Consider the following 23,916-nt stretch of genomic DNA (forward strand, 5'->3'; position numbering starts at 1 on the left):
AAAAACAAAAGAGAGAAAAGACACAATATCAGGCATTAAACAGGCACATCTCTAGGAATCTTGCAGACATCAAAAAGACAAATTTTTAGAAATACTATGAACATCTCTACAGACATAAATTTACAACTTAGATGAAATGGACCAATCCCTTGAAAAGAATAAACTACCACAATGCACTAAATATGAAACAGATAATTTGGAGAGCCTGTAATTATTAAGGAAATTGAATTTGTAAGTTTAAACTCCTCACCAAAATCTCCAGGCCCAGATGGTTTCACTAGAGAATTCTACCAAACGTGTAGGGAACAATGAACTCCAATCTACACAATTTCTTCCAGGTAATATAAGAGGAAGGAATATGTCCCAATTCATTTTATGAACCCAGTGTTACCCTGACACCAAAACCAGATAAAACAGTATACCACCACCACCACACCCAAACACATGAAAAAAGCAACCAACTACAAGACAAATAACCCTCGCGAATACAGACACAAAGAGTTAACAATATATCAGCAAATAGAATTAAGCAACATGTAAAAAGAATTATACACTGTGACTGAGGGGGCTTACTCCAGGAATGCAAACCTGGTTCAATATTTGAAAATCAATTGATGTAATCCACTGTATTAACAGACAACAGAAAAATCACATGATTATATCAACTGCTGAAGTACAAGTGACAAAATTCAACATCTTGTCATGATAAAATCTCAGAAAGCCAGGAATAGAAGGGAATTTCCTCAACTTCATAAACAGCATCTCCAAAAAAATGGCTATGGCTAACATCATACTTAAGGGTGGAAAGACTGCGTGCCTTGCCCCTAAGATGAGGAACAAGAAGAACAAGAATACCCATTCTTACCACGGCTATTCAACATAATACTGGAAGTTCTGGCAGCACAAAAAAGGCAAGAAAAGGGAGTAAAAAGGAAACATATCCGAAAGAAAAAAAGCTGTGCCTATTTTCATAAGACATGACTTGTCTATGTAAAAAATCATAAGGAATTTACAAAAAAACCACCTAGAACTAATAAATGAGTTAGAAGTTCACACGGTATGAGATAAACATACAAAACTCAATTGTATTTCTGCATACCAGTGACAAAAACGTGAACATCAAAATTAAAAGTATAATGTCATTTAAATCATGCAAAACAAATGAAATACTGTGATATAAATCTAACAAAAGCATACAGGACTTGTATACTGAAACTACAAAACACTAATGCAAAAAATCAAACATCTAAGTAAATGGAGAGACATACCATATTCACACTTTGGAAAACTCAACATGGTGAAGATGCCAATTCTTCCCAAACTGATATACAAGCTTAACACATCTTCCATCAAAATCCCAGCAAGACTTTTTGTAGATATAGACAAGATTATTCTAAAATCTATGTGAAAAGGCAAAGGAATTAGAATAGCTAAAACAATTTTAAAGCAGAATAAAGTTGGAAGATCCAGTGTATCCAATTTAAAGACTTATCACATAGCTACATAGCCAAGAATGTGCAGTATTGGCAGAGAGATGAACACATAGATCAATGGAAGAGAATAGAAAACCCCAAAATAGACTAACACAAATATTCCTTTGATTTTGACAAAGGTGCAAAAGTAATTCAATGGAGGAAGGATAGCCTTTTCAACAAATATTATTGGAGCAATTGGACACTCATAGGCACCCCTCCCCAAAAATGCTTGGATAAAAATCTCTTATCTTACAAAAAAGTTAATACAAAATTGATTGTCAACTTACATGTATATTATAAAACTTTTAGAAAAAAATAGGAGAAACTCATCTTTGGGATCTAGGGCTAGGCAAAGAATTCTTAGACTTGATGCCAAATGTGTGATCAATAAAAGAAAAAAATTGATAACCTGGATTTCGTCAAAACTAAAAACATTTCCTTAGTGAAACACCCTGTTAAGAAGGTGAAAAGATAAGCTACATATTGGAAAAAAATATAAAGCCACATATCCAATAAAAGGTTAGCAAAGAATATATAAACAACTCTCAGAACTCACAGTAAAAACAAAAAACAAAACCCAAACCCCAAACCCCAAATAATCCAATTAGAAAATGAGCAGAAGACATGAAATGACATTTCCCAAAAGATGAGCTATAGAGGGAAATTAGCAAATGAAAAGATATTCATTAGTCATTAGAGAAACGTAAATTACAACTATAGTAAGATCACTACACACTTATGAGAAGGGTAAAATAAAAGTAAAAAGTAGTGACAATTCCAAATGCTGGTAAGGATGCAGAGAAACTGGATTACTCACACGTTGCTGATGGATTTATAAAATGGTAGTCATTCTGAAAAACATTTTGACCATTTTCTTGAAAAACTAAGCATGTAAGTATCATATGACCTAGCGATTTCATTCCTGAACATTTTTTTCTGAAATGAAAACTTATGATCACACAAAAACCTATACATATATGTTCATATGTTACATATTGCATGATTCCATTTATATGATAGAAACATAGAAATGAAGGATAGATTAGTGGTTGCTAGGGGTTAAGGAGGGATGGGGTGGAAGGGAAGTGGGTGTGGCTGTAAAGGGAACACCAGGGATGCTTGTGGGGATGAAAATGCTCTGTATCTTGACTGTATCAATGTCAGGGTCCTGGTTGTGATACTGTAAGATTTGCAAGATGTTACCATTGTGGGGGGAAATGGTACAGGCAAGTTTATTTCTTATAAGTGCATGTGCATCTACAATTACCTCTAAATAAGTTTAATTTAGTTTTTTTAAAAAAGAAGTCAGGAGCCAGGAATTGCTCTTTCCTCTGGGTTTTAGCCACCCTTCCCACAAAGACAGATTTAAAGAGCTAGCATACTTCCCGAATTAGGGGAAGGGTGGTGAGTGGAGAAGGGCAGGTGATGCAAAAACACCCGAAACTTCTTAGCAGCCTTGTAACCAAATATCATAGTGCTACCCATGAAATAGAAAGTGAGGGCCAGAGAGATGGTACCCAGTGAGAAATGGAAGAGGACAGGTGTCTGGAGTTGTGCACACAGAGCACGTGGTATATGGGGAGCCCGGGTGGGGGCAAAATAGCACCCTAGAGTCAATAAAGGTTATAGGCCATTCATTCTGAGGCCATGGGCCACTGCCACCGACTGCAAGGGAAGTGCCCATCAACAGGTGTCCATTTTCAGTTCACCAGATTTTTCCAGAGAGGTTGTGGGCTTGGGCAAAACATCCCCAGAGTATTCCCCCAAATCTAATAAGAGTTATCATTTAGTGATCACCCTCTGTGTACCAGGCACCAGACCACCTGCTTTGCATCCCCTCTGCATCCCCTCAATCCTGTCCATGGGGTGGAGCTGCCATCTCCACATCGTGGTCTAGATAGCCAGGCTCATGCCAGGCCCCCTTGACCTGAGGGGCAGGTCAAGCCCAGACCTCTCACCTTGGACCACATGCCTCTCCCTGTCTGGATTTTCTCATCCATGAAAACCTTCATGCTTCCACTGTGGGAGGGAGGGGTTGGCCCCAAGAAAGAAATCAGCATTCAGCCTCAAGAGCCCAGGAGGTATTTCTGGGCCAATTAAATCAGAGGCTGTTATTGCTAATGTGTAATTGGTTTTCAAATCAGCAGACTTGCCTATCTCTGGATGACAATATTTAAAGTGCAAAATGCCCCATCCTGAGTGGTTCTTGTAAACCATGACCGAGGAGGCCTTCTGCAGACACAGTTCCCTTCTGTCAGTTCCCTCCTTGAAAGCAGTGGCTCAGCTCTAATTGGCTGCTGGGGATAAATATTTACGAGACTGTGTAAACAGAGGCATCTGCCTCCAAAGTCTGTTCGCAGCACCAGGCAAGCCAGCGGGCTGGGGCAGAGGGGGGGTCTCCGAGCCGGCTATCCTTTTCCTACAAATTGACAAGCACTGTAGTCTTCCAGGCTCAGGGCTGGATGTCTAATTAAATTTCCAGACCAGGACAATGGTGTTGGCTCCTCCTGGGTTCAGGAAGGCCATAGCTTCGCGTTGGGGGGGGAGGGAGGTCCTGAGAGGATGCGGACGGCCCTCCTGAGGCCCGAATCCCACCCTTGCCTGCTGGGCCCCATGGATCTCAAGCTGGGGAGACAGATGTTCCCTGGTCAGTCCTGGCTCCACCACCCACCACCTGTAAGGATGGGGACTACCTCAACCTGTGGGAGACACAGCCTCCTCTGCTCTGTGGGGATGAAATCCCCACCTCATAGGCTATTATGAAGACTTACAGAAACAAGGGACAGAAAGCACCCAGGACAGGGCCCAGCACCAAGGGGAACCTCTGTGCACAGTAGCCATTAATATCTGAATAAGTGGGTCCCAACCTAGGCTACACCTGAGGGTGCTTTAAGAATACAAATTCCTTGGCCTCACTCCAGTCCCACTGGAAAATCACCAGGGCCCAGGAGTCTGTTTTTTTGTTGTTTGTTTGTTTAGGGGCTCTCTAGATGATCCTGATGTCCTCAGCTAGCCCCAGTCATATCGACCTCAACCCACCTGGGTTTAGCCTCCAGTCCTACTTGGCACAGGAAGTCCTCCTGGGCATGATGTACAGAGGGCTGAGGCCCCCAAATTCCCACAGGGCTCCTAGTGGAGACCCTCCTTGGCTTTATCCTGTCCACTCTTGTCCTAACGATTCTGCTTATTCTGGTCTCGCCAGCAAGATGGCAGGCGTCAGGGCAGTGATGGTCCCAGCAGGTCCTGGGAGTCCTTGGCCCCCTAGGAGGGCACTCGATATGGGTTGTGCCCCACTGGCAGTTACTGGACCTCTGTGAGCTCTACCCTCTCAATGTTCTGGCAGGGGTTGGGCTAGGCAGGCTGGGGGCACACAGAGGGAGCCATCCTGGTTGGGGGATCAGGGACCATCTCTGGAAAGAGAGTGTGTTGATGAAATCAACCGACCCTCAGGGTGTCAGATGACCCAGTGAGAATTCAGGAACGATTTTGTCTGAGCTCAGGCTGCTTGGTCTATGCTTCTACGAGGGCAAGTGGAGCTCAGCTTGGCCGAAGCCTCTTGCTGGACAGTGCCAGCCTGGGCCCAGTGCCCATGGACACTGGTCTCTGACCGGGTCTGAGGAAGGGAGGTGGAGCCCTCAGGACTTCAGCTGAGATACCCTGGAAAGATTAAGCCATTTCACAGAGTTAATTGTGGTTCTACTGTGAGCCAGAAAGACGCCCAGCCTCACAGCCATAGTCAGCAGCTGCTCCTGGAACCGGGAGAGAGAGAGGTTTCCCAGAGGTTAGGGCTTTGGGAGCAACACTTGCAACGATGACCACCATGCCTGTGTCTTTCCCTGACGCTCCCATCCCGTGCTGCTCCAGTGTCAGCTCTGTGGACGCAGCCCTCCCCCTGCCTTCCTGGACTCTTCACGGTGCCTGACTGCCTATTCCCTTGCACTGTTCATCTTTTCTGGACATGTTCCATTCACCTCTGCCTCAACTGGAGGGAGGCCCCTCTGAGGCACCACTTCCCTGAACACCCTCCTAAGAGACTGTCGTGTCCCGTCACACTCACCAGGGGGCCAGATTGGTAGGGGGCTTCTCCCTCTCTGTTCCTGCTCCTAAACCGCTCCTCCTCCTCCCTTTCCCTTTGGAGCTGCAGCTGCTAGGCTTTCATCCCTCCCATCACATCCTCTTCCTCGTTGCTGTGCTCCACTGACCTCCTCACAACTCCTGGCTATGGCAACCTGGGCTCCTGGCTCATCTTCTTCCCTCCTCATCACCCCTCTGGTCATCCTTCTGGTAGCTTGAATGTCCCCATGTGTGACCTGACTGGCACCCTACTTTCTCAGCCCCCTGACTTCTTACTTTTGACAGTCCAACCTCAGCACCCACTTCCACCATCACATCTGGGGACGCATCACTACGAGGAATCAACCCCTTCTGAAGCCTCAGTTCAAGTATTCCACACCCTGACCACACTCCTGACTCCTGCTTCCCACTCTGTCACCTCCCCCTGTACCACGTCTCGCCTCACTGACGCCTCCAAAACCCTTCGGCCCTACTGCCTATTTCTACTCGCTGCCACCCACCTCTGTCTTTCACTTCCCTCCTGTGATGGGCTGAACTATGTCCCCCCAGATTCCCTGAGTTGAAGTCCTAACCCCCGGTACCTCAGAATGGGAATGTATTTGGAGATGGGGGGTCTTTACAGAGGTAATTAAATTAAAATGAGGTCATTGGGGTGGGCCCTAATCCAACATGACTGGTGTCCTTGTAAGAAGAGGAGATGAGAACACAGACATCTGCACACACTGAGGGAAGATGATGTGAGGATACAGGGAGAAGATGGCCATCCATGAGCCAAAGAGAGAGGCCTCAGAAGAAACCATCTCTGTTGACACCTTGATCTTGGACTTCTAGCCTCCAGAAGTGGGAGAAGACAAATGGCGGTTGTCTAAGCCGCCCATTGGGTAGTATGTTGTTATGGCAGCCTGAGCAGACTAAGGCACCTCTTTACTCAGTTCAGATCCCCCCCTTATGCTCCCCAACCTTGGCTGAACCCAGCAACCCAGCTACTCCTTGCCTGAACCTCAGGATCTGAATGTTGTTGGGGGAAAACTGCAAAACAATGCTCATTAATTTCTTCTAAAATGTATGACTCCAAGCCCTCAAATACAAGCTCGACACAGTCCATGAATCTTAGCAAGTTTCCCAAGTAGGCTGTTTTCCCCACTTTGCAAGAGGGAAAAATATATTCTCTTCTGCCTCCAGAATCCCACCCTCACCTCTCTCGGCACATAGCCCTGGCTCTGCTGATCTGAAGCCAGAAGCCACCAGTCGGGAACCTCCTCATATTCCTGCCACTGCAGCCACAGCCCCGTGGACCTCAGGGCCAGATTCCGTTTTTCCTGTACCAATCAAGGGCCTCTGATTCTCTGGTTCCATCTTGTTTTGCCTTTGCAAGAATTCCACCCCTCTATTCGTCTCCTCTCCCCTCATTAACAATTTCACTTGCTGGATTACTCCCATGCACTTGCTTCTCCCACTAAAAACACTTCCCTTGACCCCCAGCCTCTTCCCACCACTCCCATTTTTATGCTCCTTCTAGTTCCAAAATGTCTGAAAAGAACCATCCATCCTTCCTGATTCTACTCAGTGACCATCTCATCAACAATTCCTTCCCGCTGTTGGACGGCTTCCACCAGCATACAACCATTCCCCCTTCCTAGTACTCTAGTCTGACTTTGGTGAAGGTCATGGATGACTTAGGGTTGCCAAGTCCAGAGTCTCCTCCCTGTCCTGTTCTTCCGCGAGCTCCCAGCATCACCCCTCGTGATTGGCGGCTCTCCTTTTCCCTCTTGGATCTTTGTGACTCATCTCTTGGTTTCCTCTTAACTTCACAGACTGCTCTTTCTCAATCGCCTTTGCATCTTTCTGACCTCCAAGGCCCCATTCTTCCGCTTCCAGATGATCTCATCCAAGTCCATGACTTTAAATATCACTTCTGTGCTGATGGCTCTCAAATTTATATCTCTATACCGACCTCTCCCTTGAGCTCCAGACACATAGATCTAAGCTTGACGTCTCCACTTAGATGACTCAAGTCGTTTCCAGCCCTAACATACTTGGAAAGGACCTCTCCGTTCTGTAGCCACTTCCCTCACCTGGTTCTCATCTCAGTGAATGGTACCACTGAATGGTATCTATTCAAAATTTGCTCGAATCAAAAACATAGGACTCTTGCTCATTCTTTTTTTCCTCATTGTCACTTCTAGTTTGAAACTTATCAATACCCCACCCATGTCTTTCCATCTTCACTCTCAACTGTAGCCCAAGCTGCCTTAATCTTTCACATTTACACTGGAATTGCTTCATAAGTAGTTTCCCTGTTTTCCTTCCGTGGGAAGGGGCGCTCCAGAGAGGAGAGCTCTGTGAAGGATCAGCTTCCCGCTGTGCAGATGACACAGTCAGTGCTAACTGGATTAATTAGATTTCCAAAGGGAAGGCGCGTATGCATCCCCTCCTTTCTGCCGTGCTTCCTTTAGAAACAGCGCTTCCATTCAGAAAGCCAGATCAAGTGCTATTAACAAATTAATTCTGATTAACGCACCCAAGCACTCAGACCCCAAGGCAATCCTGGTCAGTCCTGCAGAGAGATGGCTTGGGCCTGGCCTGCTAATAAAGTGGGAACCGTGCTGGAAGCAGAAGCAATTCTTTTGATGCCTGTCTCTGTCCCTGGAGGGGAGAAGAGTGGGATTCGATTACACCATGATCTCCTGAGGGAATTAACTCACTTTCAAATCATAAGTTATTAATTCCCCCACTTAGCAGAGAGGTTGGTGAGAACAGGGTCAACTCTTACACCTCTCTGTGATCCATGCAGCCTTCAATTTAAGACCAAGCACTCGAAGGTGCCTAACAATCGAATAAAACAAAAATTCATCGTCGGTAAGTGGGAAAGAGGTCTGGGCCCCGTATCCTTAGTAGTCCTTCATTCTTTTATTTCACAAATATAATTGGGGACCAACTGTGTTTGGCACAGCAGATGCAGAAGTTAAACCAGGTAAGGCCCTTGTCCTCCTGGACCTTACAGGCTGCGGCAGGGGAGAGCGGGGGTGGGGGGAGGATACTCAGCATGAGTTAAACAGATGAGAAGCTGGCTTCAGAGAGCGAGAAATGCAATCAGGATGAGGAAATGGGGCAAGGGGACAGAGCGTGCTGGGAAAAAGTGACAGATGCTCAAGGAGGTCTAGGGTGGGACGCCTGAGCTGAGCTCAGCATGGCGCAAGGAGAGAGCCAGCCCTGGGGGAAGAAGTTTCTAGAGAGAGGGAAGTGCCTTCTGCCAGAGAGCCAAGCCCCACCACCTTCTCATTCTCCCAGTATGTCCAGCATGACCATCTTCACTGGCCAGGCTGCTCTCCTCAGGGTGATGGGCAGTGCAGACCTGGGCCGCAGGTGGTCTGCCTGCCTGGAGGCTGTCCTTCCCTCCTGCCCCTCTCACTCACGTCACAGGGCTTTGCTCAATTCCCACCTCTTCCTACAAAGCCTTTCAAAAGCCTCCCAATTGGAAGGGCTCCCTCCCCTCTCTGAAGTCCCAGAGCATCTATTTGGCACCTGCTGGCTCTACTGCCTTACATAGGTAGACACTGCACTACTGTGTACTTGAATGTGCTCCCCTCTCTGCCCTCCCTTCCCCGATTCCTATCGAGGGGGCTGCTCAGGGCCAGGGGTTTCATCCTCTCTGTCCCTTACACTCCCCAGGCCCAGCCCAGATCCTCAGCTTACAGACACTTAGGGAGTCTGAATGGTCACTTGGCTGCATCAAAGCCTGAGGGGCAGATAGAGGCTCACAGAAGTGTCATCCCTCATCCAGGAATCTCTAACATAGGCAAAAGGCTCTCCATCCAGGTCCTGAGAATAGGTCTCACTTTGGGTTTGAAAAGTAGTTTCCAGAAGGATTATTTGAAAATTTTAAGGCTATTGCTGGATTTCTTATGGGAATGCTTAGAAACTTTCATAAGAGCAGCAGCCGGAAGGATAGGGTCAGCTTGAAGAAGAAGAGTCCTGGGACCAAGAAATCACGCGAAGGAGGCAGCCAACCACCCTCCCAGAGGAGGGCTCCATCCTGAATCCCCACCCGACAGCTCTCCCAGGGACTCAGACACTTGAAATGAGTACCATCCCTGCCCACCAGTAAAACACAGCTGCTTCTTTGCAGCTGGCCTTCCCCCAGCTCGGAACCTTTCCTCCTTCAATATTCCCGGACATCCTTGGATTCCGGAGCTAGTCCGCCTCACCCAGAAACCCTAGCACATGGTCAGAGGAATTACAAGGGTACAAAAGGTGCCTTCAGCTTCAGGGCACCTTGGCTGACAGCAGGATGTGCCCTCTGGTGCTGGGCTGGAGGGATGGCTGAGCTCCACGTGCTATGGCAAATGGGAATGAGACACGGTGCCTGACCCTGGAGGGAGGGGAGCCGATGGACGTGAGGGTGAGATGAGCGTGGAGACGCGCTGGGCACTGCTGCTAACCTTTCACGAGGACCGTCCTGGCCTCAGCCCACTCGCTCCTCCCGTCTGACGTCAGCAGGCCGATTGGAGGCAAGCGTTCATCCTCGTTGGAAGCCATCCTGACTATCTTTCTCAACTGAGTGAACAGATCCCCCTCACTGAGACGGCGGAAATTAATCACAACATCCAAGACAAAGAACTGTGGGGGAAACAGGTCAAAGACGTCACTCAGGGCAGCCGGCCCAAGGCGTCAGGCCCTCCCTGAGCCTCCCAGGACGGGAAGCTCAGGCCCATGGTTCCCAAGGTATGTGATGGTTCTGAAGAGTCACAGGGTGGGGTCCAACCCAACACTGTCAACTGTGCTGGACTCCAAACTGCCCCAAATCAGAGAAGGCCAGATTAAACTTAGCTAAAGAAAATTTGTTTCTGTAGCTCCTAGATGACATAAAACCATATGTTTGTGGGGAATTGAGTCAAAATTGATACAACTGCTGTTGGAGGGCTGTGTCAATCAAAACTGAAAGTGTGCATGCCGTGTGATTCAGCAATCACTCTTATAAATACCTACTTTAGCCTAAGGCTTAGAGAAACGTAAACTCTTCTGCCCTGGAAGACATATAAAGGAATGTGCATATCAGCCTTGTTTGTAACAGCAAAACGGTAGAGAGAGCCCAAGTGTTCTCCAGTGGGGGGATGGCTAAGTAAATTGTGGGGTACCGTCCAGTGCATGTTTATCCAGCAGTTAAAAGGGATGAACTAGCTCTAGATGCAGCTACAGGGATAGATCTCAAACATGCTGGTGAGTGGAGAAAAAAAGCAAGTCAGCAAATAATATGCAGAGGATGATTAAAATGGAAAAACAGCACATAAAATGCTCTATGCACACGTGTGCACATATACATGTGTACCTGCATGTGCTTTGGATGCAAGGCTTGTGAGCTGTCATTCAGTAGCTTTGAAGCTAGAGCCTCGGGCATTGTCAAGGGTTTTATTCCTAGCCCCAGGTCAAGATCCCTTCTCAGCTGGTTGACACAAATGTCTGGTGCCATCCCTTGAACAGCATACAGGTGGCCTGGTTCAGAGCGGGAGTCCCGAGAGAGAGTGTTTCTGGAAGGGATGGATTCTATGGCATGTGAGGGCTGGGAAATTCTGGGTTTGACTTTTGAATGAAGATGGAGAAAGGTTCTCGTTTTGTGGCCAGCCAGGAGTCAGGTGTGCTTCGAGCCTGGGAACAGCCATCCTCAAATGTCAGACTTAGGGTTCCCAACTTAGACTGAAAATGTTAGATGAGCCCAAGAAGAAAACACTGTAGAACAAATACCAGGGGATTCCCTGGGGTGGGTGTCAAATTTGGGTGTTAACAAAAAACAAAACAGCTTTTAGTCAGATGGAGCCTCAATACATAGAATATACCGTCTGGTGTCAGAAGTCCTCACGCTCAGCCTGTCCCCTGGGCCCCTACGGACTCTTTTTTGTTCCCTGGAACCCAGTTTGAGGACCTTGTGGGCTTGTGACATTGGCAGACCTAGGAGGACTTCTCACCCTTGGACAAGCCACTTAACCTAAGTCTCATTTCCTCTTCTGTCAAATGGAGATTCCAAGGCCCCCTCTGCAGGGTCCTCATAGGATCAGGTGGGATGAATGTAAGTGCCAAGCCCGCAGTCTGGACATGGAGGCTCTGACAGTCAGTCTGTAAGCTGTCCGTCTGTTTGTGTTTGGTCTCCAGGAAGGCTTGGGCAACTGCATGTGGGAGGGGTGAGGACATGCTAGGTCTCATTAACGACCCTCAGTCCATGCAGGCGGTTCTTTGAACCTGACCTGGCTGGTCAGGACTGAAATGGAAACCCACTGAAGGCACTCTCGACTGACGACTTTCCTCATTCTTAAAATCCAACCGGTGGAGAGAAATGGGACTGACCAGGAATCAAGAGACCCCACTTTGGGGCCACCGTGCCGCAGCTCACCAAGTGACCCCAGGAGGGGCTGAGCACCCTTGGAGAAGCAGGAACGGATGAGCACACGTGCGCCCCTCCCCAAGCCCGAGAGGCTGCAGCAGCAGCAAGGGGCCACTGACCTGGTTGCAGCAGGCCACGATGACGTGCTCCGGCTCTGGCATGACACTGCTCTTCTGGGCCACCAGCGTGTCCTGGGTGTGGCCGGGGAGCCGGTAGGAGGAGAAGAGCCCGTAGTATTGCTTCATACAGAGCGGCTGCCCTGACAGCTGGCCCTTGGCACAGTCGGTGGGGATGGCGTGGCTGGAGGGGGAGAGAGGGAAGGGAGGCAGGGAATCAGAGCTGGTTCTACTCGAACCTGATTAGGCAAAGTGGAGCACCAACACCAAAAGTGCATGACCATGGCCGTCAAAGGGCGTGATTCCCCACTTTCTAAAGGAGTGGAGCGCCCCAGGGAGACCCTCAGGGGGGTCCCTGGCCTCCGTTAGTCTCCCTCACCCCAGGCTCATGCACTACACGTGCACAGGTGCGGATCTGGCCATTTCAGCCCTCTGGGCCTTTGCTTCTGCTGCTCTGCTTGGCAGGCCTTCACCCTCACTCCTGCACTCACCTAATGTATTTAGAAAACTCCCTCCACTCTCTTTAGAGCCTACCCCCTCATCACCTCTTCTGGAAACCTCCTCTGAGTTTAAGGTGGAAAGTTCTTTTTCTCCTGTGGTCTCAGCCTGTCTTGTGTACTTTCTTCCTTCCTTTTTCTCCTCCTCCACTTCCCCTTCCTCCTCCTCCTTCTCTCTCACTTTCTTTCCCTGTCTTTCCTCCTTCTGTCTCCTCCTCTTCCTCCCCACCTTCCATCTCCCCCTCCTCTTCCTCCTTTTTCTTTTCTCTCTCTCTCTTTCTGTCTCTTTTTCCCCTCCCTCCTCCCTCCCTCCCTTCTTTCCTTTCTTCCTTCCCTCCTTCCTCCTTCCATCCTTCCATCTTTTCAGCCAAAACTGAGCAGTCTCCTGGGCCAGGCACCATTCTGGGATCTGGGCATATAGCTACAAACCAAGACCTGAGTTTCCTGTTCTAATGGGGCACAGGTCTGGGGTACACAGTGGAGCAAAGACAGCAAGCAGGTAGTGAGACAGGGTGATGAGACAGTGACTGGCCAGGGACAGGGTCACTGAGGACCAGACCTGTGAGCTGAGCCCTGAGGGTAAGAGGCAGCCAGGAGGTGGGCTGGGGAGGTTGTCCCACAGCCCTGCTGCTCCAAGTGTGGGTGTCAGACTGAATTGTAATGACCAACCCACAACAGGGTGAGTGTGGGACTGCAGAGGGAGCTTTCGGAAACTTGTAACAAGTTGACAGAGGATGTTTGTGCGTGTTGAATCTAATGATAAAACAAATGGTCTCGTATTTTGTACCTTTGTGCCATTTTTCTGCTGATTCATTTTTATGGTGTTTTACAAACACTTTACTAAATAAAAAATATATATTGGTCCCTTACCATAGATCATTTGAGGAACATCCATCCAAGGTGAAGGAAGCCAGTGCACTAAAGCTCAGTAAAGAGATGGCCAGAGAGGTGGGGAGACTTGTGGGTCTTCTTGGCAGCAGAAGATGATGCCGTTTCATTCTTGGGGCAGTCAAAGCCCCAGAAGGCGACAGCATTAAGGGGCATGATCTGATCTGTTTTGCTTTCATAATGGCCCTGGTTTGTGTGGAGAATGGGTGGAAGCAGGTCACAGGAAGAACCAGGAAGGGGGCTATGGGCTGCTGGGAAGGTGATGGGCCAGGGGAGGCTGGTGGGAGGAGGAGGGGGGCATGGGAATGGGTTCTGGAGGGAGAGTGATGCACCTGAACTTGGACTAGATGAGCAGGTGAGGGAGAAAGACACCGTGGGGGATTTCTAAGGTCCTGGATTCACCACCAGGGGTGTGTGGTGAGTTTACTGAGATGGCAGGACAAGGTGAGGGGACCGCTGGGACATGGGGAGAGGGCCCAAAAGCCCACTGGGGATGACTCAGTTTGCAAAGACTGGGAGGCGCCCTGGTGAGGACATCATGGGGTTGGATAATACAGTGTGGGGCTCAGGGGGACCCGTGCGGCCGTATTTTGTGCTGTCGATGTGTCTGTCTTGCCAAACAGTATGAGAACCTTTCGAAGACAAGGATGGGGCCTTATTTTCCGTCACCTTCCCAACATCAATTTGCAAAGTGAGCAGATGAATAAATGAGTGAATGAAGGGTCCAAAACAGGCACTTGGGCAGTGGCATAAGGTTCCAGCCTTATGACACTTACAGAGATCAGATGTGCGACACTTCATGTGGATGTGCGTGTGTGTGAGTGTCTGGGTGAGTGTACGCACACGCATGCACACATGCACACACACACACACACACACACACAGCAGTCCAGGGTTTAGACTGTCAGCGATGGAAGGGTACAAGGACATGGGGGGGGGCCGTGCCCTTCCTCCTCTGCTGTCTAGCTGGACAAGGTAAGGGATGGAGCTCTCTGAAGTCAGAGAGGGGGAGCGTCTGCAGCACTGAGTTCTGGGCATGGCAGAACGCTCCCAACAGGGAAGAGAGACGCCTAAAAAAAGCACCTGGAGACAGTGCCGGAAGGTCTGGAGACCCAGCGAGGGAATGGTGTGGGGAGGAGTGAGCAGACAGAAGTCCAGGAGTGTTTGGTTCAGAAACGCTTGGAGAAACTGCTCTATGCCTAGCTTAGGGCTGAAAGCTTTGAGGCACCATCTCATAGGACAGGCACAGAAGCCCCAAGAGGTGGCTTCTGTTATTACTTCCGTTTAACAGACGGGGTCTATAGCTGGGTGTGATTACTCATTCAAGATCGACACGTCCTGTGTTGTGGGTGTCAGAATTCAGACTCAGATCTGCTGACCCCAGGGCCCAAGCCCTGAGCCACTCTGCACTTTGGGTCTGGGGGCCTGCCCTCTCCTCTTCAGAGGAAGTGCCCTACCCTGGAGCGGCTGCAGGTCTAAGCCTCCCCTCCAAGGTTGGGTAAGACTAGGTTGGACAAATTAAAAAAGGAGTGAAGTTTGCCCCTGTGCCTTCCTCACTCTGCCACCTCCTTGCTGTGTGACCTTGGACAAGGCCCTTAACCTCTTTGAGCCTCGGCTTCCTTGTCTGTGCAATGGGCACTGCTTTGAACCCTCTTTCTTTTCAGCATCTGATGCCCTTATATTACCTGCCTCTGGGGACCCTGAGACTCTCTCACTGAGTCCCCCACACCCACTTACTCTCTGTGCTGCTCTTGGGCACTTGGTGCTTGGCCGGAAAGAGGACTTTCCTCCTAAAATCAGGGATGACCCACTGCGCTTATGCAGCTCTCGCCACCTATTAGGACGCCTTTGTGTCCTCTGAGTCAGCTCACTCATTTCTCAAGCTTGATGGGGTTGAGGAAACAGGCTCAGAGTGGGGAGACCATTCCTTTCAAGTAGCGAGCAGCAAAGCCGAATTCACCATCACCTCCCTCCAGCAGCTTTTCCTTCCCCGCCTTTTGATGTGCTCTCTAGATGCCTGACACACTGAATCATGACTTGTGTGTATATAAGTGGTATGGAGGGAGGGGGGCATTTTAAAGAGATCAAGGGGGGATCATGCTTACCCTGGGAAAAGTAACTGTTAATGGCTGGGCCAGCTGGGGTAAAAGTCATTCTGATGCTCAGGAAGTGCAGGGGAGTCATTTGCTCTGTGATGGGAGCCTAGAACACAGAGCTGGAAAAAGGCAAGCTCCCTGCCCTCTGGGAGCTCCTTGGCTAGGGTGGTAGGGAGACAGATGACTCAGCAGACTGTGCCAGAACAGGGCACTACACTTCCCAGGCTGGGCTCCAACTTACCTGTCCAGCAGGGCCTTGTAGCTGAGCACACCAGAGATGAGGTTCGCTGCAAACCTGCAGAGAGAGATCGGGCCTTATTTTCTCCTCTCCAGGGCCCAGGCTCCCTCCCTCCCTCCCTCCTGCAGCTCTGTTCCTCCCTCCCTCCATCCCTTCTTCCTTCATTCCTTCTTCCTCTTCTCTCTCCACCTCCCTCCCACCTCCTCTCTGTCTCTCCCAAACTCATGGACCACCCAGCAGATGTCTGGCCTTGATGGTGCACTAATCAGGGGGGGGTCCTGCCGCCCCACCCCCACCCCACCCCCACGTTGTCAGTCCTTCACAAACCTTGGATTAAAAATGGTCCTGAGGAGAGAACTGGGGGGAGGGGAGGAAATTGGAAGGTGAATGAAGAGGAGGAGGAGGAGGAGGAGGAGGAGGTAGAGGAAGCCAGGAGAGGCCACAGAGCAGGCAGGAGGGGGCCGGACAGTCAGGGGTGGGGTTCTTCCAGGGGAAGGCCTGTGCTGGGGCTGGACTGGGCCAAAACCCGGCGGTTCTGGGAAATCCAGTCTCCCAGGAAAAGTCAGTAATTTGGTCCCCTTAATGCTAATGAAAAGAAAGTGGGTGCTGGCGGGGGCGGGGCGGGGAAGGCACCAGAGAACTGTACCAGGGGACCCTGTCGTCTTCACTGCCACGGGATGATGAGCCGGGCTTAACTGCATCAGGAGGAAAACAGCCCCTTCCGTGCAATTGTAACAACTGTTTCCAGAGGTCGTTCATCTACCTGCACACTTCCTCCTGCCCAGGGAAGGCCCGCCTGCAGGGGAACGGGAAGACTGCCCCCGGCCAGCAGGTTGGTTGGGCTGGTCTTGGTGAAGAAGAAGGGGGGCGGGGGTTTTCCAGCATAGCTGAGCCCTGCTCAGAGGCCGAGGTGGGCCTTGCCTCGTGTTTTTTTCCCTCCCTCTCGACTATCCCCACGCTGTGCCGCGGCCAGAGACCTGGGTTTGGCTGTGAGAGACTCTGGCAGGGAGACCCTTCCTCCACCGTCATCCGTGAGCCCAGAGGCCGTTGCAGCGGCTCAGTGGGCTCTGAAATTGCAGCAGAGGGCAGAGACTCTGGCGACGGCTGGCAGGAAGGAAGTCGGAGCCTCTGTTCAGAGCTGGGGGCTGCAGGGCAGCAGAGGCCCTCTGAGAGAGCCCGGGGCCCTGGGACCCGGGAACAAGCCCCGGCCTCAGGCACTGGCAGGAGCAGAGGCTGCAGGCTTCCTCCCAGGATCCCTCCGCCAGGCCCAGACTGCCTGGGGCCCAGGACCTCCCCACCCACCCCACGCCGAGGCACTCTGGGGAAGACCCTGTGTGTGTTACCCAGGAGCTCCGCGCCTAACCTCCCCTGACCCCACGACCTGGATGGCCCCTGTCTCAGGGCCGTTTGGCCTTAGAAAGCCCAACCAGGGCTCAAGCTTCAGCCTCTCCTTCCTGGTGCCAGGCCCCCTCCTCCAGGTAGACCCCCAAGCTGTGAGCCCAGGAGCACGGGGGCCTCACCTTAGCTGGTCACTGGTATCTTGGAAGTGCTGCCGGGCAAAGATCGCAGCTGGGCTGGAGTTGACAGGCAGGGCCAGGCGGTTATTGAGATACATGTCATTCAGCCAGTACTCAGATACCTGCCGGGGAGGGTGGGGAAGGGCATCATTACCCCAAAGGCCACACACACCCTGCCTGTGGAGCACGCCAGTCCCATCCTGGCAGCCCCGAGGGAAAACGGGGACCCTTCGTGAGAGCATGTACTTTTCTTCATTCATTCATTCATTTCACAAACATACGCTGAGCCCCAGTTACGGGCTAGGGCCTGTGAGCTCCCTGATCCTCCATGCCTGTCCTTCAGCTTTGTCCCTTACGATCTCCTTTCTTCCATTCCAGGGTTCATCCTGGTTGTTTGCTGCTTCATCCACGTTCCCTGCCCATTCTTACGCGTGTCTCATTCCTGCCTTTCACCCCCTCTGCTTCCCTGACCTCACACTATCCTCTCCTGCGCCCATGCCTGTTACTCATCTGCCCCCATCTCTGTCCCTGCTTGTCCATCCATCCTTTTCCGCACCTGTCCTCCATCTCCATCCCTTATCTCTCGCCATCATCCCATCTCTATCTCCATCTGTCTCCTTTCGTCCCCATCCCTATCTCCCATCCCAGTCTTGTCTGTCCCTCCCCCTTGCCCTTTACCATGCCTCTGTGTCTCCCCCATGCCTGTCCCTCCATCTGCCCCGTCTTTGTCACCCAAATCCCTCTGTCTCCATGGACTGCTTTCTGCCCCCTGCCCCATGGGTTCCTTTTCTGCCCCCTCCCAGCAGCTCTCACCCAGTTGTCTGTCTTCTCCTGCCGTTCCAGGAGCTTCTGCTGCAGGGTCTCACCAAGGCCACCAGGAGCCCCAAATCGCTGCACGATGGCCTGGCTCCTCCTGAATTGCTCCTGGGGCACCAGGTGCTGCACGCAGCGCAGGTAGGTGGCCAAGGTCTGCTGCAGTGGGGGTACGGGGAGTTTGGGCAGCCCCTGGAACAGAAGGTTCACAGGCTCTTGTGACTGCCCTTATGTGCGGCCCATGCCTGTCCCCAAATTGATCCGTGTGTCTATCTCCATCTGCCCCATCCTTGTTCCCTTTCCTGGGACTCATCTGCCTCCAGGGCTCAGCTTAGCAGAATTGTGAACTTAGGAAGCTCCTGTTTGCTTTCTCCCAACCCCAGCCCTGCCTCTAGGAGGGGACAAAGTGCGGAGGAAAAGACCTTGGTACTGACACCAGGCAGACCTGGGTTCGCGCCCCGACCCTGCTGCTGACCGTCTGTGCGATCCTGAGCAAATCACCCCTACCTCCATGCCTCGGTTTCCTCCCCTGTAAGACAGAGGTAATAACCCCTACCTCTTATAAGATCAAAGAGATCATGGATGTGAAAGTGCTTATAAACCATAAAGAATGAGTCTAAGATGAAATAGTCCTCTTATTGACATTGACTGCTGGCCGCTCTTCATTTAGGAATTGTTCCCAGCTGGGGCTACACAATTCAATTGCTCTCCAGACTCAAAGGGTGTGACTCTAATGAGGAGATTTGGACAGGCGAAAGATGGTGCCAGGTGTAGTTCACTGCTTGCCCTAATGACCAGAATTCCACATGGTATTTTCTGGGAAGGCGGCTCATGCCCTGGGCTCCTTATCAAATCCTTCCCACTTATGAAACCCAGGGAGGGGCATTTAGCTCCATGAGGGTACAGGACAGGGGCAGGGGGAGTGCACTGCAGGTTCTTCCACTCACTCTCTCCAAGCCTCAGCTTCTTCATCCATAGGACATAAATAACACTTCCTACCTGAGAAGGGCACAGAGAGAATTAAGTAAGAGAAACAACTGGCCCAAAATAGGCACATGATAAAATGTATGATATTACTACCCTTATCCCTCCAGAGGGATTCCTAAGAGAAAACCCATGATACCTGGGAGCCCCCAGCGTGTCTCGAGAATCTAAGCAGAACTTCCCACCCACGTTCTCCTGATCTGGGCTTCCCAGTTTACGAGCTCTGTCACCCTGGGACCTTGTGTGTGTTCAACAATGTTATGGCTTAGCCTGGGCAGGAATTTTTGTCCCAAAATTTCAGATGAGGAAACTGAGGACCAGAAGGTGAAGAGACTAGTCCTAAGTCATCTGGCCGTTTGATGGCAGAGCTGGGACCTGAAATCCCACCCCCACCCGCCGACAGCCCTTCGGCTCCTTCCTTCTTGGTCGTTCTCTCCCTTGCTCCCTTTTCCGTCCATCCTTTTCCTTCTTCCTCACTTAGCGAGTCACTATCAGAAACCAGGACTTTTCATATTACTGCTTAAACGTTACAAAACTGGCAGACAGTGGGGCTGCCTCCTTCCAGGGTTTTCTCCTCTGTGGGATGGTAGGGGCAGTGAATTTCTACCTGGCTGGCCTGTGGAGTAAAGGCGGTCCACTGAATGCTCACCTGTGCTCTGCTCCTGCTGCTGCAGGGACTGAAGCAAGCCCCCCACTCCGGAAGCTCTGGGCAGGCGGACCCTGTTATGAGTGAGCTGGAGGGCGTGCGCTGATGAGTGAAGGGGCTTGCCTGTCTGAGCCTGTCTCTAGAGTTCATTGCCCCAGGGGTAGGGAGGAGGGTGTTAGCGCCAACTACGGGGTGCTCCCGCCCTGGGAAACGCTTGAGGACAGATCTGAGCAGCATTCCAGGTTGCCCAGCCCACTCCCAGAGAGGCAGGTCCAGCCTCGTCCCCTGGTTTCCTCTTCCTTCTCTTTGGATCATGGGGGTCTGTGTGGTGGGTGATTGGAGAAACATCTACAGAAAGTCCAGCCCAGCTGGTGGTTTGACCAAGAGTGTCAGCAGGTCTGGCTGGAGCCCCTGCTAGAAACAGGCCACCCTTCTTCCAGGCTCTGACAGTGACTCAGCTTGGGTTATGGGGAATCAGTGATGGGTAGGAAGGAGCGAAGCAGGAATCTCTGCTCAGATGTCTCAGCCCCTTGGGGCTCTTCCCAGACGCTCATGGGCTTCTGGCCTTGCCTGGGTACAGGGGCAGGGACTTGTACAAATGAGGGTCTTTGCGCCCTGGGATCTTAGATCAATAAACATTTCTGGGCAATGTATGTGAGCCGGGCCCTGGGCTGGACTCAGGGACAATGGAGAGACAGAGCTCACTCTCAAAGCAGCCACAGTCCAAAGGGAGGGACATGTCATGGACAAGAGGCAGTGACAGAGGTGTCTGTCAGGTTGTTTGTCCAGACAATGTGGTGAGCAACTTCCTGGGGAGAAGTCGGAAAGCGCTGATCAGGTTTTCAGATGGAGCCCTGGTGTGGAGGTTGGGGTGAAGAGGTGTCGAGAAGACAGGTGTGGCAGGGGATCCACCGCAGGCAGCAACCCAAAGACCAGATGCATTTCTCTATCGCTCCGGAAGGTGAGTATGGTGGGGAGGGAGGATGCTGCCCAGGGAAGGGTGGCATTGTCTCAAACCAGTGGGGAAGACGGTGCCTAAGGCTCCAGAGCTGACAGCAGCTGGGGCTGGGAATTCAGCCTCATCCTAAGGCAATTCCACCGGGCTCATAGTCATTGGAAGTGGAACTTGGAGAGGGGGGAGGCCCTGGGAGAAAAGAGAGTACCTGGCTCAGGTCAAGGGCTCTCCCTGGCCCTGGGGGTGAGGAAGTGTGGCTGTCAGCATTCCCTCAGTACTCCCTGAAGCCACTTCCAGCCCCTCCAGGTCCTCCCGGGCTCCTCAGCAAACTTGGGGCAGGGCTGCAGCGTAGGCCTCACGCCCAGGAGAGCCCAGGGCTAGGGACCAGGCAAGAGTTGGGGGCCAGTACCACTCAGGACTGTTCTGGTAGCAAGGATTTGTGAGTGGGGAGGGCAGGGATGAGAGAGAGGGCTCCAAAGCTCACTTACAGGCTCCTCCTCACTGCTGGGACTTTTTGCTGCCATCTTAGGGGGAGTTTTTGCGAGGATGGGCATCTTGGTGACTCCTGATTGGGGAAGCAGAGTTGTGGACCTGGGGATCAAAAGCAGAGAGGCATCAACACAACAGCCACCTAGACCTGCCATGGACCCTTCTGGCCTTGCCTGGGTACAGGGGCAGGGACTTGTACCTGCCTGGTACCCCCCCTGCCTGGCACCCCCCTGCCTGGCACCCCCACTGCCTGGCACTGCCTGGCACCTGGCCCTGTGAGGAGGCCAGAGCTGGGCAGTACTGTTCATGGGCCTCCCTGTGGACCTGGTCCCAATCTCCCAACCTCCAGACCGATCCCACTGACCACGGTGTCCTCTCTGACTCCAAATAGGAGAGGGTGGGGCCTGAAGTGAGCCTCCAACTGGCACCTACCCCACAAGACTGCTGTCATCCAGCTTTATCTGACCACCCCTGAGCAGCAGGGGCAGAAGCAGGGCTGGGCTTGCTCACTCCAAATCCACGAGCGGTCATTGGCAGGGCACTTGTATTGTTCCTGCCTGCCTGAGACCTGATAGATATGTGCTTTGCAGATTAAAATCTCTCTTTCTCACTAGACTGTGAGCTTCTCCAGGGCGACACTACACCTGCTGTGTTCAGTGCTTCACCTCTGGGCCCTAGCCCTGTGCCTAGCATGGAGTAAAATCATTGTTGGGTAGCTGAGTACAAGGAATGCATGCGTACATGAATGAATACCAGGTCCTCTAAGGCTCTGGGCTCCAGGAGGCATTCTAGGCTGATCGGAGACTGGCCTGTGGCCAAGGCAGGGAGGACCCTACTGGATGGGCTGTGACTTAGGTGGTCTCTAGTCTGCTGGCTCCCAGTGTAGGTGGCATGAGAATGCTGAGGGAGATGGTACAGGGAAGTTGGGCAGCCCAGGCCCCTAGGGGCCACTTGAATAGGCCTGTAAAGAGGTGGATTACCAGTAAATAAATAAATAATTTTTAAAAAAAGGACTTCCTAGGTGGCGCAGTGGTTGGGAGTCCACCTGCCAATGCAGGAGACATGGATTCTATCCCTGCTCTGGGGGATTGCACATGCCTCGGAGCAACTAAGCCCATGCGCTACAACTATTGAGCTCTAGAGCCCGTGAGCTACAACTATTGAGCCTGTGTGCTGCAACTAACGAAGCCCATGCACCTAGAGCCTGTGCTCCGCAATAAGAGAAGCCACCACAATGAGGAGCCCGTGCACCACAACGAAGAGTAGCCCCCACTTGATGCAACTAGAGAAAGCCCAGGTGCAGCACTGAAGACCCAATGCAGCCAATTAATTAATTAATTAACAAAGAAATAAATAAATAATGTAAAGAGATGGATTAATTCTGAAGGTGCAGCAGAAGCAAGCCAGGCCAAGAGAGGAAGAAGCCAGTTTTTAAGGCTAGTGGGACCCTACCTCTACCCTCAGGGCTCAACTTCTATCCTTAAACATAAGCCTGCATAAGCATAAACACCCACCCATGGTTTTCACTCATCCATCCCCTATTCTCTCCCAAGAGTCGAAAGCTAAGACTTAGCCCATTCTACCCCCAGGCAGGCACAGTCGGGGAGGGGAGTTGGATACAAGGCACAGTTGACCCAAAGACAGAGCATCCAGAAAGATAGATAATCCCAGCCCTGGGGTGGAGGAGCCTGAGGTTGCCTGGCAGCACTGGGCACAGAATGTAGAGTCCTTGCAGGCACTGTGCCACAACATTTGGGACTAGGTGATCCCCAGACCAGTGAGTGCCCTGTAGCATAGGGGCTGCCGCTACCCACTGCAAAGCAGAAGCAGCAGGCATCCAGGTGAGAGTCGACCCCAGTGCCACCGGAGTTTCGGAGTTTCGAGGGGGCGAGGCGGGCAAGGTCAAGTTGGTAAGGGCCCTGTAGACAATGCAGCCAATGCCTCCTCTTGCTCTGGCCCCCAGCCAGCCCAGAGTGGGAAGATACTAGTCAGGCCTCAGAGATGACACATCTTGAAAAGGAACAGGAGATTGAAGTAGGACTGTTTCATGGGTGCCAAAGGGGAGGACCTTGTTCCTGCCAGCCAGCTGCTCTTCCTCACTGGCCCTTGGGCTGGCCCCTAAAGGGTGTATTTGGGTCTGTTTCTTTCTATGTCAGTTTGGTGCCCTCCAATCCATGCTCCCATCAGCGTGGCTTCTGAAGGCTGCCTGGAGGGGTCTCTGCTCTACCCTGGAACCCAAAGCCCAGCTCAGCCCCTGGCACCACAGACTGCCTGTGTGCTCCAGAGACTCCCTGCCACCCGGCTTGTACTCGCCACTCGCGCCCATGCCTGCACCCCACCTCCGGCCTCCAGCAAGAGAGTCGGAGACAGGCAGGTGCATGCCAGCACTTCAGGGGATCAGAATGAGACCTGCAGACCCTCCGACTGCGCATGGAAAGTGCAGACCTTGGCACTTAGCAGATGGGGGTTCAGAAGTGTGGACATGCAGATGAAGCCGGGGAGCCAACAGTCAAGCGTGCCCCAGCCTTTTCCCCCAACTTATCATCATCCAGCTCCCCATCCCGCTGCCTGCACCCTGCGTGGGGAAACACCAGAGCCACGGAATCCCGCACTCTCCTGGCTGTCCCCCGACGGCCGCTGCCCTTTGGGACTAGGAGAACTCCGCGGGTGCTGGGGCCCCTTGGTCCCGGCGCGGTCCCTGGACGGAGCCTCCCTCCGCGCCTAAGCTCCGCTCGCCGCTCCCGGCTCCCCG

At 51.7% G+C, this 23,916-nt stretch overlaps 1 protein-coding gene across 1 annotated transcript in view; it reads right to left on the bottom strand.

Moving 5' to 3' along the window:
• Positions 1 to 23,916, bottom strand: part of CHAT (choline O-acetyltransferase) — a 48,114-nt gene that overhangs the window by 24,017 nt on the left and 181 nt on the right. Inside the window, exons 2-7 of the mRNA XM_057736138.1 lie at positions 21,164 to 21,266; positions 18,091 to 18,282; positions 17,281 to 17,399; positions 15,764 to 15,817; positions 12,045 to 12,225; positions 9,992 to 10,169 (exon numbers count right to left, since the gene is read on the bottom strand). Coding sequence (XP_057592121.1) covers positions 9,992 to 10,169; positions 12,045 to 12,225; positions 15,764 to 15,817; positions 17,281 to 17,399; positions 18,091 to 18,282; positions 21,164 to 21,229 — 790 coding nt within the window. The 5' untranslated portion in view covers positions 21,230 to 21,266. The remainder of the gene's footprint in view (positions 1 to 9,991; positions 10,170 to 12,044; positions 12,226 to 15,763; positions 15,818 to 17,280; positions 17,400 to 18,090; positions 18,283 to 21,163; positions 21,267 to 23,916) is intronic.

Source organism: Hippopotamus amphibius, chromosome 5 (genome assembly GCF_030028045.1).
Source record: "Hippopotamus amphibius kiboko isolate mHipAmp2 chromosome 5, mHipAmp2.hap2, whole genome shotgun sequence".
Taxonomy (NCBI): Eukaryota; Metazoa; Chordata; class Mammalia; order Artiodactyla; family Hippopotamidae; genus Hippopotamus; species Hippopotamus amphibius.